Below are 16,473 nucleotides of genomic sequence, written 5' to 3'. Positions count from 1 at the left end.
CACAAGCCACGACGATGCAGAGAACAAAGTTAAAAAGATCATCGTGGAATATACGTGTAACCCACGCAACTCAACGCTCCCAAGCATCGCTCAGGCCTGCAACTGTAAAGCTGATATTTGTAAATAAGCCGGCTGGGGTGGGTGCGTGTGTGGGTGTGTGTGTGATTGGTGAGTGGGCCCTCATAGTTTATTATTTACAGCACACGTTCAAGAGCAGATGTGTATTGTTTTATGTATTTTTGTTTGTTTACATGTTACGTAAATGATATGTTCATTTAACTTACAGTTTGATCATTTTCCTTATTTTACGAGTGTGTGAGTGACTGATTTGATACGAGAGTTCATTCAAGGTACGTAGGACTTAAGATACATAAGATAAAATAAGGTAGTTGACTTTTATTAGGCTTTAGCACTATATAAAAGAACCCGTACCTCATACAGTAAGTAAAGGTGGGCTACATGAAACGTAACAAACTACACTGGCCTTGCAGAAAATGGAGGGAAATGGAGTTTGACTGATTTCCAAATCAAACAAAGAATACATTTTTATGACATTATACTATAATAAATGATATATTGAAGGTTCACTTACAATGAGGTCTCTGGGAAAAGTGATACGGAGCTGTTTTGAAGGTTAAAAGTATTCTCGGGGCAGGTGCATGCTGGGTAATATGAGATAAGACCTGTGGGTTCAACTTCAATAGGTAGAAGGTCTAATTTTGATTCTGGCTAGACAAATGTACAGCAGTGGCTCAACTCTTTTAACAAATGGATTCATTATATATATATATATATATATATAGTGTGTATGTGTGTATGCTTAATTTATCCAGTTTGTTATGTCAGCATGTTCGGACGGGAAATATTTGCAGCTGCTGTGTGGACTGAGGGAATGAAGGGTGAGGAGGAGGAGGCACATTCAGCATTCATGAAGAAAACGGTGTCTTCATCACAACCAATGACTTTATCTAAAAAAAAATCACATTCACTCCTTTTGAAAGAAGCATTCATCACGGATCAAATAAGGCACTTGCCCTTTGGGAACAATTTGGCCAAATAGAAAATATTTATTTGATTGTTTTCCTTTCTGTGCCCTATTTTTTTTGTATTTTCAGTTTATTTTGTTTTAAGGGGCATTATTCCTTTGTATTCCACTACCAAACAAATCGAAAGTATCATGATGTATCCACTATCAAGAGTAAACACACAAAACAAGTGCAAACTTACCGAACTGTTTGATCTTTTTTTTTGCTTTTTTTAAAACAGCATGTAAACCAAACAGGAAGTTTAAAAAACAACAACTAAAGAATCAACTTTTACGATCAGAAGTCCATTACCGTCAAAACAGAGAAAGTATTACTGTGAATTTAGTAAATGTTATTAAATGTTATTTACGTGTAATTTAACACTCACCGAGACAGATAAGGGACAGCGCAGCTCAGTCGTCCTGTCACACGCCAGGCTAACCCGTTAGCTGGCAAAGATAACACTGATTATCTTCCATAACGTCACGCAACTCGCAAAAAGTAGCATTACTTTCTTTCTTTCTTTATTTTATCCCGCAGTAACGCCGCAATGACACGCAACGCCACGCCACTACTACCCTGTCGCTGTCAGGGTCCGACAGCCGTGCAGAAAGCTTCCCTCACTCGCTAGTAAACATGCAGAGGGGTGGGAGGAGTCGGGGGAGGGGCTTCAAGCTCCACCCAGGAAGAAGGGACAGGCCGCAAAGATCGTCTATTAAAGTGAATCTTCAAACATCTGTCCAAGGCGGTGTTGACAGAGGCGCAACGTCATTCTGGGTCGCACAACTCAAGACGGTTGTGTACTTCTGTGTGAAGTTCGGTATTACCTCCACCAAACAAAAGTATGGCGTTACCTTCTTTGTTCGATAAGTCAGTGGTGTAAGTACCCCATTGAAATTGTTGCTGTGGCGATGTTCGGCCTCAAAGACCGTGAAGTGGTTTGTGTATGTCAATCTTTTTAATAAACGAACTTTGTACTTCCTCTCAGCGCTCTCGCGATAACAGGCAGGAACGCGCCAAATTAAGAAAACATTTACCCCATGACAGGGACAGGGACAGAGGCGGAGGGTTCAAGGCAAATGCCTGAAATATAAACGATCAATCATTTTCAAACGTGGCTGCAACGATAGAGATCGATAGTTTGAGGTTCTGTATTTTATTTATCCCTATTGTATCTAACAGGTGCGTTAGAACATGGTTTGGCAAAACAATGGAAGGTACAAAGCGGACCGAGGACAGAGCGGAGGAGATCAGGCGAACCAGTGAGTGCATTTATTCCAGAATGACAGTGGGTGGCAGGCTGGAGCTTCCTTCACGTGTCTGGTTTTTGTGCGTGTGTTTGAACCAGGGACGATGGAGCCTCCATGTCCGCGCTCAAGCGGCTGGAGCGCAGTCAGTTCACCGACGAGATGGACGCTCGCTTCGGTTTCGACAGGATCAAAGAGCCCGGGGAAAAGACAGGCTGGCTGATCAACATGCATCCTGTAAGGCCTACAGGAGTGTTATGTTTAAGTTCTTGAAAAGGGAAATCGTGATAAATAAAGGCTGCTTTTGAACTGCAGACGGAGATCCTGGACGAAGACAAGCGGATGGTCAGTGCTGTGGACTATTATTTCATTCAAGAGGACGGAAGTCGGTTTAAGGTGTGTTGAGACTTCTCTGTTGCATACAGTGTTCCACATTCAGCATTTCCAGCAGGCCTTAAAATATGTTTGATTTTTTTTTTTTTTTCTTTCTGTAGGTGGCCCTTCCCTTTAAGCCATACTTTTACATCGCCACGAAAAAGGTAAGTCTGTCGCTTCATCTGTGAGTCGATCCAACGTGTGTAAACCTCCTTTAATTAATTAAAGACTACTTGATTGCCAGAACTGTGAGAGGGAAGTTATCTCGTACCTGTCAAAGAAGTTCCAAGGAAAGCTGGCAAAGCTGGAAATTGTCCCAAAAGAGGACTTGGACCTGGTGAGAATTGTCTTTTTAAATCTTCCATTTTATATGTAATATGAATTATTTTTAAACAAACATCTAAAGCAAATTTGTTTCTAGCCGAACCATCTTGTTGGACTGAAGAGAAGCTACGTCAAGATGTCATTCAACACCTTGGATGACCTTGTCAAGGTCAAGCGCGAGATCTCTCCGGCAGTACGGAAGAACAGAGAGCGGGAACAGTCCAATGACGTCTACACCTCCATGCTGTCGAGGTCCCCACAGCGCCACCACCCGCTCCCAGTTATTTCCGTCTTTAATATGGACCTGTTGACACCTTTCTTGCTTCTTGCAGTGCCTTATCAGGTAAAAACGTGAGCTCAGCGGACGACGACCGGGTGCTGAAGAGCATTTCAGACCAGTTAGAGAACATAGTGGACATGAGAGAGTACGACGTGCCCTATCATGTGCGACTGTCCATCGATCTCAAGATCCACGTGGTGAAGTCGCTTTCCTGTCTCTTTGATGTCTCTCAAAGTTGTCCCCATGTTCTAACCGTTGCTGCCTCTGTTTCGTCAGGCTCACTGGTATAACGTTCGGTACAGAGGAAGCGCTTACTCGCCAGAGATTGTACGGAGGGATGATCTAGTGGAGCGACCAGTATGAGTTTATTTTTATTGATTATTTTGATATGTGGAGTGCGATTTAATCGGGATCACTTTCACTGTGACTTCATTAAACCTTTTTCTTTTTTTTTTTTAATAGGACCCTGTCGTTTTGGCCTTTGACATTGAGACGACCAAACTGCCGTTGAAATTCCCAGACGCTGAGACCGACCAGATTATGATGATCTCCTACATGATAGACGGGCTGGTGGGTTTCACATGCAATTCCCTTCACACGTTTTGTTGTGTTTACGACGCATGTCTCAAGTTTCCGTTCCTTTGCCTTTCCTTCAAAGGGCTTCCTGATCACGAACAGAGAGATTGTCTCTGAGAACATTGAAGATTTTGAGTTCACGCCCAAGCCTGAATATGAGGGGCCTTTCACTGTTTTCAATGAGGATGACGAGGTACACATCTGCGTATTAGCACTCAAGTGCAAATAGGAACCGAAGCTTTTAAAGGTATCGTTTGAGTACACTGTATATGTAATGCTGCTCTGCGCTCTGGTTTGGCTTCAGGCGGCTCTCATTCAGAGATGGTTTGATCACGTTCAAGAAACCAAGCCAAACATCTTTGTGACTTACAATGGAGATTTCTTTGACTGGTGAGCTGTTCCCATTTCACACGATTACATGAATTTCTCTCATTGCTTCCTTTCTAACTTTATTTTTTTTTTAAATTCTCTCCAGGCCTTTTGTCGAGACTCGGGCTGCCCTCCACGGACTGAGCATGTACAGGGAGATTGGCTTCCAGAAAGACAGCCAGGGAGAATATAAATCCAGTCAAGCCATCCACATGGACTGCTTGAGGTTTTGCTCAATTCCGACAATGTTAAAATGATTGCAGTGGGGGGTTTAGATTGAATCATTTCTGTTCCTCCTCTGCTTTCAGGTGGGTAAAGAGAGACAGCTACTTGCCGGTGGGAAGTCACAATCTGAAGGCGGCAGCGAAGGCTAAATTGGGCTACGACCCGGTGGAGCTGGACCCAGAGGAGATGTGCCGCATGGCAACTGAGGAGTCGCAGGTACAGAACTTCAGTTTTACCAGATGGAGAAAAGGAAGAATTCAACATTTACGAGTCGGTTGTCGTTGTTTTCGTCTGTTTTCCCTCAGACTCTAGCTACCTACTCTGTGTCCGATGCTGTGGCCACATATTACCTCTACATGAAGTATGTTCACCCCTTCATCTTCGCTCTGTGCACCATTATCCCCATGGAGCCTGATGAGGTTTGTTCAAGAAATCCTTTCACACAGATGAGCGTGTAAAGAACAAATAACACATTTTGATGATTCATTCATTCATTTGCATTTTCCTTCTGCTGCTAGGTTCTGCGTAAAGGCTCGGGGACTCTGTGCGAAGCCTTGCTCATGGTGCAGGCCTTCCATGCGAACATCATTTTCCCCAACAAGCAGGAGCAGGTCTTCAACAAACTCACAGAGCGCGGCCACGTCTTGGACTCTGAGACCTACGTGGGCGGACACGTGGAGGCGCTGGAGTCTGGCGTTTTCCGCAGTGACATTCCCTGCCGTTTCAAAATGGTGCATTTCAGTTAAATTTACAGTTGGCTCTTTGTGTCGATGCCTTTTTTATGTTTAGGATAGATTAATATGGTTCGGTGTGTCGACAGAACCCGGCTGCATTTGACTTCCTGTTGCAAAGAGTTGAAAGGACGATTCGTCATGCCATCGAGGAAGAGGAGAAAATCCCTTTGGAGCAAGTCACCAATTTTAACGAGGTGTGTTGTAATCCCACCCCCCCCCCCCTCCTCCCTTGTTGTCCCCATAATCTCAGTTTAAAATTCTAATGTGCTTCTTGTAATTTGTAAGGTTTGCGAAGAGATCAAAAGGAAGCTGACTTCCCTGAAGGAGGTTCCGAACAGGATCGAGTGCCCCCTCATCTACCATCTGGATGTCGGGGCCATGTACCCAAATATCATTCTCACCAACCGCTTGCAGGTGAAGGAGGAAATCAAAAGGAAAAGGTGCAGGAAATCCAAAGAAAAGCAAGCATGAGATTAAATGCTTTCTTTTTTTTTTTTTTTACATTCACAGCCGTCCGCCATGGTCGACGAGGTCACATGTGCTGCCTGTGACTTCAACAAACCTGGCGTCACCTGCCAGAGGAGGATGGCCTGGCAGTGGAGAGGGGAGATCAGTAAGTCACTATGCTTGGCTGGTCATGCTGGCTTTGAGCACAGTGGAAATGTCCTCGCTCTCTTCCCTTTTGTCTGCAGTGCCCGCCAGCCGCAGTGAGTTCCATCGCATCCAGCAGCAACTGGAGTCCGAGAAGTTCCCGCCGCTTTTCCCCAACGGGCCGCCTCGGGCGTTCCACACGCTCAACAGGGAGGAGCAGGCCAAGCATGAGAAGAAACGCCTGGCGGGTACTGTCTTTATTTATTTTTTTACCTTGGTGATAACAAATTTGCTGGTTTTCAAAGCATAGTCCGACCCTTACCTTCTCTCTGGCTCAGACTACTGTAAGAAGGCCTACAAGAAGGTCCACGTCACCAGGCTGGAGGAGCGGGTCACCACCATCTGCCAGAGAGAAAACTCCTTCTATGTTGACACTGTGAGAGCGTTCAGGGATCGACGTTATGAATTCAAGGGTCTCCACAAGGTTAGCGTTGCTGCTGGAGGAAGTAACAGCCGCTGTTGTATTTTACGCTGTTTTCAGCTCGTATTACTCACTGTAGCTTTGCCTCGTGTGTATTACTTTCTGTGAGGTTCTTGCCTTTTATTTGTGACCTTTACTCAAGGTGTGGAAGAAGAAACTGTCGGCAGCTCAGGAGTGCGGCGACGCCGCCGAGGTGAAGCGCTGCAAAAACATGGAGATCTTGTACGAGTCCCTCCAGCTGGCTCACAAGTGTATCCTCAACTCCTTCTATGGCTACGTCATGAGGAAAGGGTAGGAGGCAAATGCAGTATTTCAAAATATGCACATCGGCTCTTCTGCCTTTGTTGCTGGTGAACTAGTCTTTGTCTCCATCAGGGCGCGCTGGTACTCCATGGAGATGGCTGGCATCGTGTGCTACACCGGAGCCAACATCATCACTCGAGCCCGAGAGCTCATCGAACAAATAGGGTAATTCCTTATCTTGCCTTCGCATTTATTTTTAGGAAAAGATCACGTTTATGTTGTGGGTTACAAAAAACTGAAGCGTATTTACTTTAAACGGCTCGTCAGTGGAATGTTCTTGCCAGATAAAAATGTTTTTGACCCCCTCTGGGCCCCATTTGCCCTGAGGGGTGGGGTGGGGGTGGGGTGGGGGGGGGGGGGGGGGGTGGCTTCAACCAGATTTCCCAGTGTATGAACTGTAAAAAAAAATACTGCGTCCCATTTCTCGTCATGCTTTATTTCCTGCTCTACTCAGGAGGCCCCTTGAGTTGGACACTGATGGTATCTGGTGCGTCCTCCCCAACACCTTTCCTGAGAATTTCGTGTTGAGATCCAGTAACGAGAAGAAGCCGAAGGTGACCATCTCTTACCCCGGGGCCATGCTGAACATAATGGTGAAGGAGGGCTTCACCAACGAGCAGTACCACGAGCTGGTCGAGCCGGCCGCCCTCGCCTACGCCGTCCGGTCGGAGAACAGCATCTTCTTTGAGGTGGATGGCCCTTATCTGGCGATGATCCTGCCTGCCTCTAAAGAGGAAGGAAAGAAGCTGAAGAAAAGGTAAAGCACCTGTGGATGGGGGTGCGCTGCCAACCTGAGCGAAGGTTAAACGATAACATTTCTCTGCTCATTTTTTAGGTATGCTGTGTTTAATGAGGATGGCTCTCTGGCTGAGCTGAAGGGTTTTGAAGTGAAGCGAAGAGGAGAGCTCCAGCTCATTAAGATTTTCCAGTCCTCTGTGTTTGAGTCTTTCCTCAAAGGCACCAGTCTTGAGGAGGTGTATGCATCTGTGGCCAAGGTGGCTGACTACTGGCTGGACGTTCTGTACAGCAAGGTAAAAAAAAAAGAATCATCTGTGGGTGGATGGTACCAAACGGCTTTCTGCAAGTGGGTATTACAACTAAATACAATACAAATACAAATACGAGTTAACCTGCCGTTTATCTGATGTTTGGAATGTCAATTTTAAGAGAAAGCTTATCGAAGAGATGAATCCTTATCGTCTTCTTCACCATGTGCTGATCGATTTAACTCAATGTTTTCCAGGCTGCCAATATGCCCGATTCTGAATTATTTGAACTGATCTCGGAGAATCGCTCAATGTCCAGGAAGCTGGAGGACTACGGCGAGCAGAAGTCCACGTCCATCAGCACAGCCAAGAGGCTGGCTGAGTTCCTGGGAGACCAGATGGTGAAAGACGCAGGTCTGAGCTGCCGTTACGTCATCTCCAGGAAACCAGAGGGCTCGCCGGTCACAGAGCGGTGAGACGGCGACTCCACTCTCTGATCATTTCAGGCCAGAAGGAGCCCAGAGCTTCAACTCCATTCGCCAGTGGCAACGCTTAAAATCCAAGTGGACATTAGTTGGATGCACCAAAAGATTCATTTCCATTTACATCACAGCGCATCAATGAAATCTCATCTGTTTATAAAACAAATTTAAATGCATTTCAATTGCTTAAACTTTGTTTGTAAAACTCAAATAATTTTATTGGTAAATCATATGAAACTTGACTATGAAAGTGTTTTTTTTACAGCCTTACAGGGATAAAAGTTATGTGTGCAATAAAACAATTCATTTGTTTTTTTGTCCTCGTCTCCGTCAGAGCGATTCCTCTGGCCATCTTCCAGGCGGAGCCCAGCGTGAAGAAACATTTTCTCCGTAAGTGGCTGAAGACGCCCAGCCTGCACGACTTGGACATCCGCTCTGTGAGTTTTTAAACAGACGCGTCCGGGACACTTGGACACCCAAGCGTTTGCTTTCCTCCGTGAACCTGCTTGTGTGTTCCCTCCTTTCCAGATCCTTGATTGGAGCTATTACATCGAGAGGTTGGGCAGCACCATCCAGAAAATCATCACTATCCCTGCAGCTCTTCAGCAGGTAGAAAACAGTCCTCATTGATCTCAGTCAGTGGTGTACACATGTAAAAAAATAAAAATAATGCATTGCTTCTGTTCATTATCAGGTGAAAAACCCTGTACCCAGAGTGCGGCATCCTGACTGGCTTCACAAGAAACTCCTGGAGAAAAACGACATCTACAAGCAAAAGAAAATCAGCGAGCTGTTTGCCAGCGAGGGAAAGAGACAGGTTGGTCCAACTTACGTCTCCATCAGTGGACAACCTCGAGAGCCGCTTGTCTGAGTGGCCCTTTCTGTCAACAGGTGGCCCACCAGCCTGCTGAAGCGGGCCACACTGGAGACATGGAAGACTTCGGCAGGTCGCCCCGGCCTCTGCAGCCAGCCATCCCCATTTGCACCAAGAGGAAGCGGGCTTCTCAAGGAGAAGAAAGCCAGGCGGAGTCTCAGGATGTGGAGCTCACGCAGTCCTGGAGAGAGATCCTGGGGCCGCCCCCACCTATGGGAAAAACAAGGGTAATCCAGCAGTGACAAGCTTCAAGTGTTAACTTGTTGTGTTATTGTGCTGGTGCCAAAACTTTGCATTATTACTGTACCATCATGTGTTCAGGAGGAGCGTCTAGTGTGGCTGCGTTACCATAAGAAGAAGTGGGAGCTGCAGCTGAGGCAGAGGAAGGAGAGGAGGAAGAAGAGGAGGCTGCTTGATGGTGAAGCCCAACCTGTCGGGGGAGGAGTGATCAGGGACGGCCCCACCACGGGCCTGGGAGGCTTCCTCCGCAGAACAGCCCGCAGCATCCTGGACATGCCGTGGCAAATTATCCAGGTGGGGGAAAGTCGCAATCATTTTCACGCTTAACAAATTAATCTAATCTCTCTAATCTTGCATTGTGCCGTTCCCTACTTCTCTCAGATTGCAGAGACGAGTCAGCCCGGTCTGTACAAGCTGTGGGCTGTGATCGGCAACGACCTTCACTGCATGAAGCTCAACATCCCGCGAGTGTTCTACGTCAATCAGAAAGTCCCGAAACAGGAGGAGGGGCCAACGTACAAAAAGGCACGCCGCGCACTGGCACTGCAAAGCCGGGAGGCCCGTGCCATCGTAGATTGTCTAATGGCGAGTTGTAACTCTTTGGCTTCAGGTAAACTGCATTCTGCCCCGCTCCAACATAGCGTACTACCTTTATGAGTACTCTGTGCCAGAGGACATGTACCAGGAGCACATCAACGAGATCAACGCCGACCTCTCGGCTCCAGACATCGAAGGGGTCTATGAAACGCAGGCATGTCCACAGACCCGCGTCCGGTTTGTATGTTTTTACCAGGTTGCAGCCTTGATGTGACCTCCACCCCCCCCACCCAGGTCCCGCTGCTGTTTCGAGCACTGGTGCGGCTCGGATGCGTCTGCATGGTCAACAAGCACGTGATGAGGGATCTGGTCGGCAGGGAGGCCGACACTTTTCACCTGGAGCATCTGGAGATGAGGTCTCTGGCCCAGTTCAGCTACCTGGAACCCGGTGAGACCGCTCGCACTCACTATTGTCTGCCATAGCAGTTGATCTGATGTCGCGGTGTCCTGCTCATGAGCTTGATTCATGGCGTGTTCCCTCTTCTCAGGGAGCGTCCGCCACATGTACCTGTATCACCACAGCCAGGGTCACAAGGCTCTCTTCGGCCTCTTCATCCCATCTCAACGCAAAGCCAGCATCTTTGTGCTCGACACGGTAAGAACGTTACAGCTCCTCATTTCGTCCACCGCCATCTTGTCGTCGTAATTCCTCCCTCGCACCCCTTTGCAGCTGACGGATAAAAATAAAAAAACGGTTGTGTTTAATCTTTCAAGGTCCGGAGCAACCAGATGCCCAACCTGGGTAACGTCTACACGGCCGAACGCACTGCTCTCCTGGAGAAGACGACGGAGGAGCTCCTCCCTCCAGAGAAACACAACTTCGAGGTCCGGGCTGAAAGTAACGTGAAGGCCATTTACCGTGCGCTCCAGCGTATACTGCTAAACTACAAGGTAGAGCGTTGCTGCAGCTATTTAAAACGACTGTTTGACTTGCGATCTGTGCAGACGTCATTATTCGTGTCTGGTTTGCAGGAGGAGCGCCGTGGGCCCACCCTCATAGCGATGCAGTCGAACTGGGAGTTGCGGCGGTTGGCAGTGGGGATGCCGACGCTGGAGGAGTTTCCGGTCGTTCCGGTTCACGTGGCTGATGAGATCAACTACAATGTGCTGGACTGGCAGCGCCACGGAGGACGGCGCATGATCCGCCACTACCTCAACCTGGACAGCTGCCTGTCGCAGGCGTTCGACATGGCCAGGTACCAAAGACGTACCGTTGGCTTCATCTGTGTTTCTTTTTGGCTTTTTGTCTCAAGCCGCGTTCGAACTTTTGAAACCGATGTGTGATGCCTTTCGTTTTCCAGGTATTACCACTTACCTGTGGGGAACTTGCCTCAGGATGTGTCCATTTTTGGCTCTGACTTGTTCCTGGCGAGACATTTACGGAAACACAACCACCTGCTGTGGCTCTCGCCCACAGCCCGGCCCGACCTGGGAGGAAAGGAGGCCGACGACAGTCGTCTGGTCATGGAAAGTGACGACAGAGGCTCCGTGGAGATCAACACTCAGGGGTGCTTTTCCACAGGTACCCGAACCTCAGAGAGAAGGAGGACAGGAGTATTACACCCTTTTGAGTTTTTATGTCTGCATGATCTCGCTCCTGTTTCTACCAGTATGTGTGGAGCTGGACCTGCAGAGCCTGGCGGTGAACACCATTCTCCAGTCGCAGCACGTCAACGACATGGAGGGCGGAGCCAGCCTGGGTGTCAGTTTTGACGTGATCCAACAAGCCTCCTTGGAGGACATGATGTCGGGGACCCAGGGCGCCAGCGCGCTTGCCAGCTACGACGAGACGGCTCTCTGCTCCAACACCTTCAGGTGTGAAAACATTCATTTTGCACGATCAGATGTGATTTTAGGCGCGTCTCATTTTTTTAAAGGCGCTTCTTCTTATCTTTGGTTTCTCGCTCACTGAAGTATTTTTTTTCTCTCGCCGCTGTCCGAGCAGGATCCTGAAGAGCATGGTGGTCGGGTGGGTCAGAGAGATCACACAGTACCACAACGTGTACGCAGACAACCAGGTGATGCACTTCTACCGCTGGCTGCGCTCCCCCAGGTCTCTGCTCTACGACCCTGCACTGCACCGCACCCTGCATAACATGATGAAGAAGGTGTTTGTACAGTGAGTGCTGCATCATGTTTCACTCGGTTAATAATTCATGTTCATGTCTACCACTTAGCAGCCTCTCTGGGGTCCTATTTTACATTTCTGCTATTTATTGACTTTAATCGCTCTGGTTCTCGTCATTTAATGGACTTAATTTGATCTTTTTTGTGTCTGACGTTGATTTGTCTCACTTTTAACAGACGTCGCATTGACATCTAGTTTGGTTAATATAAATGTCACATTCTCCTGGTCAGGTTGGTTTCGGAGTTCAAACGTCTCGGCTCCACCGTGGTGTACGGCAACTTCAACAGAATTATCTTGTGTACCAAAAAACGGAGGATCGACGATGCCATCGGCTACGTGGAATACATCACTAACAGGTCGGTAACTGAAGGTCGGCGTGTCGGACCTTTTTTAGAAAGCATTCAGAGTTCGCACACTAAGTCACTAAAGCGTGAACAATCCCCCAAAAAAGGTTTCCAGAGTATTTAGGTATAATCAGGTAACATTGGATCTGTTGAATACGCTGAATGTACGAACACCACCTGATTATTCCAGAATGGAAATTTACTTCTACATCACTTTATCTGTATCAGTTAAAAAGTCTCGGTTTCCGTAAAAGGCAGATCCCCCCCCCCCCAGACTTTTTTTCGACAGACGGCATTATCGTGGTTATATCTCGGTGGCGTTGCCATTTATCTTTATTCACATCCAGGTGTTATGTAAAATATATCAATGCTTCACTAGCCTAAGATAAAATTCATCAAAATCTGCTCCCCCTGCTTTTCAAGATATCCTGCAGAGGAACAAGAGATTAAGTCAAGTCATATCTGCATCCAGAAAACAAACACGTCTTTTAATGTATTGTAAGCGACAGCTGAGCCAGAATGCGTATTTGTTTATTCTCAGTGGTCTGAAGTATGAAAATTAAAACGGGGGGGGGGGGGGAACAAACCGTCCATTAGAGCTGCTGGATGTTTGTCGGACATGTTGCTGTGGTCTCCATCAAGGGAAGTGAGTCCTAAAGATGAGACTAATGGACTAATGGGACGGACAAATTAAATAGTTCAGTTTAGCCACTGTATTGCTACTTCTACGTGAAACTAAATGTCTCATCAGATTGTGACGTGATCAATTTGATAATTGGTCCCGGTTTCACTCGAGCGAACGAACGATGCTGCTTTTAACTGTAGGTATTATCATGATCCTCCCTCGGTAGATGAGGCACTGAAAAATCTCACAGCGCAGTACTAATGTCGAGGTATTTGTATTTCACATTTTCAATCGTTCCATCATGTTGCCAACATGCAAATAATACGTTTTTAAATCTTTTTTTTTTCCTCTAGCATCCACTCCAAAGAAATATTCCACTCCTTGTCCATCTCCTTCTCCCGATGCTGGGAATTCCTGCTGTGGATGGATCCGGCCAATCACAGCGGCGTGAAGGGGAAACTGCCTTCCAGCGTCCTGTATGGAGAGGTAATCCCAACCGGAACGTTTGACCTCACGGTACACTTGAATTTACGAAGAGACAGAACTCTTGATGTCTTCTGTACGGTCCATTTTTTAGAAAGGAGCCAAACCGAAGAAAGACAGGCAAGGGGAGGAAGAAGAGGAGGGCAGCGAAGACGAAGATGAGGACAAAGCCGAGGAAGACAACGAGGAAGGAGAGGCGGATGAGGTGGAGGAGCTTATTGAAAGCAACTGGAACATCATGCAGTACCTTCCCCAAAGTGCTTCCTGTCAAAAATACTTCCTCATGATTGTGTCTGGTAAAGAAATACAAATCAATACAGAGGAGACTTTTTATTTCTTGCTTTTTTTATTATGTTCTACTCATCCACGCATGCTCTCCACACCAGCCTACATCGCAGCGGTCTACCACAGCATGAAAGAGGAGCTGAGACGCAACACTCCCGGGGCAACGCCAGTCAAGAGACGCGGCGGCAGCCAGGCTTCCCAGCAGGCGGCGGGCGGCGACTTGAGTGCCCTTCCTGGTAAGATGCTGTTTGGAAAGTTGCTTAAATTGCTAACATCTTGCATCGAGTTAATTGAGCTTCCAGCGTGAGTGTCTGTCATAAAACCCCTGATGGGGGATCTTTTTAATGCGTTTGAACACGTTTCCTCGCAATGATTGCGATGCCCGTTTTTTTTTCTCGCCGCAGGAATGATCTCCTTCTCTCAGGAATACGTGTCCAGCGAGCTGACGCAGAACTTTTTCACAATCACTCAAAAGATTCAGAAAAAGGTGACGGGCACCAGGAGCGTGGCCCATCCCTCCGAGATGTTCCCTGTCCTGCCTGGATCTCACCTGCCGCTGAACAACCCAGCGCTGGAGTTCATCAAATATGTCTGCCAGGTATGTGACCAACTTTCAAATGTCTGTTTTTAGACAGGACTTCCCTCTCAACACACAGGTGATAGATTCCCCCCCCCCCCGTTTTAGGTCCTTTCACTGGATGCCAACATCACTAACCAGGTGAACAAGCTGAAAAGGGACCTCCTGCGTCTCGTGGACACCGGAGAGTTTTCCAACGAGGCCCAGTTCCGTGACCCCTGCAGCTCGTACATCCTTCCGGAGGTCATCTGCCACCACTGCAATTTCTGTCGTGATCTTGACCTCTGCAAGGACCCGTCTGTAGCACAAGTGGGTGGAGGAGGGTCTCTGATCGGTGAAACGTGTCTTTGAACCTGCGTCAGTTCCAGCTGGATGAACGTTTCCTTCTCCTCCAGGACGGCTCGGTTTTGGCTCAGTGGTTCTGCTCCAACTGTCAGGCCCAGTATGAGACTGAGTCTATAGAGGTGGCTCTGGTGGAAGCGCTGCAGAAGAAGCTGATGAGCTACACACTGCAGGACCTGGTGAGCAAATAGATGCTTTACTGTATGTCGTCCTCCTCTCTCTCTCTCTCTCTCTCTCTCCATGTTTCCTGGTTAAACCCTCAGCAGTCAAATAAAGAAATAATCATGTTCTTTGAATCTTTTTTTTTTTTTTTTTTTTGCTCTGCTCTGGTGTTGTGATTTTTAGGTTTGTAGAAAATGTAAAGGCGTGAAGGAAGACAACATGCCGCTGTACTGCAGATGTGCCGGAGACTTTGATCTCACCTTCCCAGCCCAGGTTGTTGCTCTGAAAAAAGCGATGGCACATACGACACGCGACTTTATTCTCACTGTTGTTTCTTCTTCTCGTCCACTTCAAGAGCTTCTCGGAGCAGGTCATGGTGTTTCGGAACATAGCTTCTCACTACAGCATGAGCTTCCTGGAGGAGACCATTGACTGGCTGCTTGCTATGAGCCCTCAGATCAGCCAGAGAACTCAGTGACTGTGAAGCCTCCAGAGCTCTCGTGGGGGAAACCATTCCCCGGTTGTTTATCGGCCTCAATAGCGTCTGATGCTGTTTGAGGGTTTGCCATCAGAAAATGTTGTCCTGTTGAATTATGTCCCAATAAAATTGTCTCTGTGTGTTTTATTCACATTTTAAATGCCAATAAACGTTTCGTTCCTCTGTTTTAGCTGCGAGCCTGAATGTTTTGCTCCTTAGTCATCAGCCTCCTTCCGACCCGATCACTAATGTTTCCGTTCTGAGTTGTGGCCTGAACTGCTTCCCTCCAGAAGGCATGTCTGATGCTGCCTAATTGCAGTAACTGTTCCATTTCCTTAGTGCAGCTTCCTTAGGGATCATTTTAACTTCCTTCCTTTGATCTCATCTCACCAGTCTTTTAACGCATTTTATGGAGCATTTATTTTGACAATGAAAACAATCAGTTGTTTGTGGTTACACATTTTATTATATATTTTTTGCAGAATATCAAAAAAATCATTTTCCGTTAGCGATTCCTGAGATATTAACCCATGCAGCTCCATCACTTTAACCTTGTTACCCCACAGATGACTCGCTTTGCCTGCGCTCTGTGATAAGTAATCCGATTCCAGACTGGTCTGAGGCACAATTAGATCGGCTCATAGATCAGATTGCTACAAATGCAGGAATAAGAGGATTTTAAGGTCATGTGACCTCTATACGCAGATCAGAGAGCACTTCTTGAGCTTGCATAAACACTGTTTATGAAGGTTTAAAACACATTTTTAGCTCCATACATGTCACACTCTATCGTACTCCATCCATTGTTGTAGGTCTCGATCCGTCAGACTGTAATCTTAAGTCTCCTTTCACCGCTGGCATTGGTATGGCTCTCAAGCCTCCAAATGGATTCACACTCCCCTACAATCAGATTAGGAAAACCATTTTATGGGAAATGTTGGTGTTATTTGATTACCGCTCTCCTTGTGCGTCTCCTCACTGTTTCCTGCTGCTTCTTTTCGTTATACTGAACTCAGAGGGACGGATGAAAGAAAGTACGCACCATTATTTTTGATGTACTATACTATAATGATTGTCACAATTACATGGTACACTGTCATGGTGACGCATGGATCTATATAAAGGGCATTTATTGAAATGCATTGCTAGAATGGAAATATGTTTTTATATATGTAGCTTCTTTCTCCTATGTCTTTCTGAGGAGACAATAAGCACATTTTCTTGGTAATGCTGCTGCATCTCAAGTGCACTGTTCTAAGTTGGCGGTCATCAAGGCGCGAGATCCACCGGTGGAGACTGAACAAGCCAGCTGTCTTACAGATGCATTTTCTGTCTCACTA

At 46.9% G+C, this 16,473-nt stretch overlaps 1 protein-coding gene across 1 annotated transcript; it reads left to right on the top strand.

The window, feature by feature from the left end:
* Positions 1 to 2,219: 2,219 nt before the first annotated feature.
* Positions 2,220 to 15,133, top strand: pole (polymerase (DNA directed), epsilon). The gene is made up of 48 exons (XM_068738375.1): positions 2,220 to 2,287; positions 2,374 to 2,509; positions 2,588 to 2,668; positions 2,767 to 2,811; positions 2,892 to 2,984; positions 3,069 to 3,223; positions 3,304 to 3,448; positions 3,528 to 3,608; positions 3,714 to 3,821; positions 3,910 to 4,020; positions 4,132 to 4,217; positions 4,303 to 4,422; positions 4,505 to 4,637; positions 4,727 to 4,840; positions 4,940 to 5,152; positions 5,242 to 5,349; positions 5,441 to 5,569; positions 5,666 to 5,768; positions 5,848 to 5,994; positions 6,085 to 6,230; positions 6,370 to 6,518; positions 6,603 to 6,695; positions 6,985 to 7,287; positions 7,366 to 7,561; positions 7,774 to 7,988; positions 8,333 to 8,435; positions 8,527 to 8,607; positions 8,693 to 8,815; positions 8,890 to 9,099; positions 9,194 to 9,406; positions 9,494 to 9,637; positions 9,723 to 9,863; positions 9,944 to 10,097; positions 10,198 to 10,304; positions 10,424 to 10,600; positions 10,682 to 10,905; positions 11,011 to 11,231; positions 11,320 to 11,524; positions 11,655 to 11,828; positions 12,068 to 12,193; positions 13,160 to 13,292; positions 13,384 to 13,585; positions 13,676 to 13,810; positions 13,979 to 14,172; positions 14,260 to 14,460; positions 14,547 to 14,672; positions 14,839 to 14,928; positions 15,011 to 15,133. Exons 1-48 carry the CDS (start codon positions 2,220 to 2,222, stop codon positions 15,131 to 15,133), a joined length of 6,885 nt encoding a protein of 2,294 aa, XP_068594476.1.
* The last annotated feature ends 1,340 nt before the right edge of the window (positions 15,134 to 16,473 follow it).

The sequence above is a fragment of the Brachionichthys hirsutus genome, chromosome 4, assembly GCF_040956055.1.
Source record: "Brachionichthys hirsutus isolate HB-005 chromosome 4, CSIRO-AGI_Bhir_v1, whole genome shotgun sequence".
NCBI lineage: Eukaryota > Metazoa > Chordata > Actinopteri > Lophiiformes > Brachionichthyidae > Brachionichthys > Brachionichthys hirsutus.
This window is presented reverse-complemented; position numbering and strand designations above follow the sequence as displayed.

What these genes read in the sequence shown, in the direction of transcription:
- pole (XM_068738375.1), top strand. Translation starts at nt 2,220, where the DNA reads ATGGTTTGGCAAAACAATGGAAGGTACAAAGCGGACCGAGGACAGAGC. An exon ending in CAGGCGTTCGACATGGCCAG is followed by an intron (nt 10,906 to 11,010) that starts GTACCAAAGACG and finishes TTCGTTTTCCAG; the next exon opens with GTATTACCACTTACCTGTGG. An exon ending in GTGGAATACATCACTAACAG is followed by an intron (nt 12,194 to 13,159) that starts GTCGGTAACTGA and finishes TTTTTCCTCTAG; the next exon opens with CATCCACTCCAAAGAAATAT.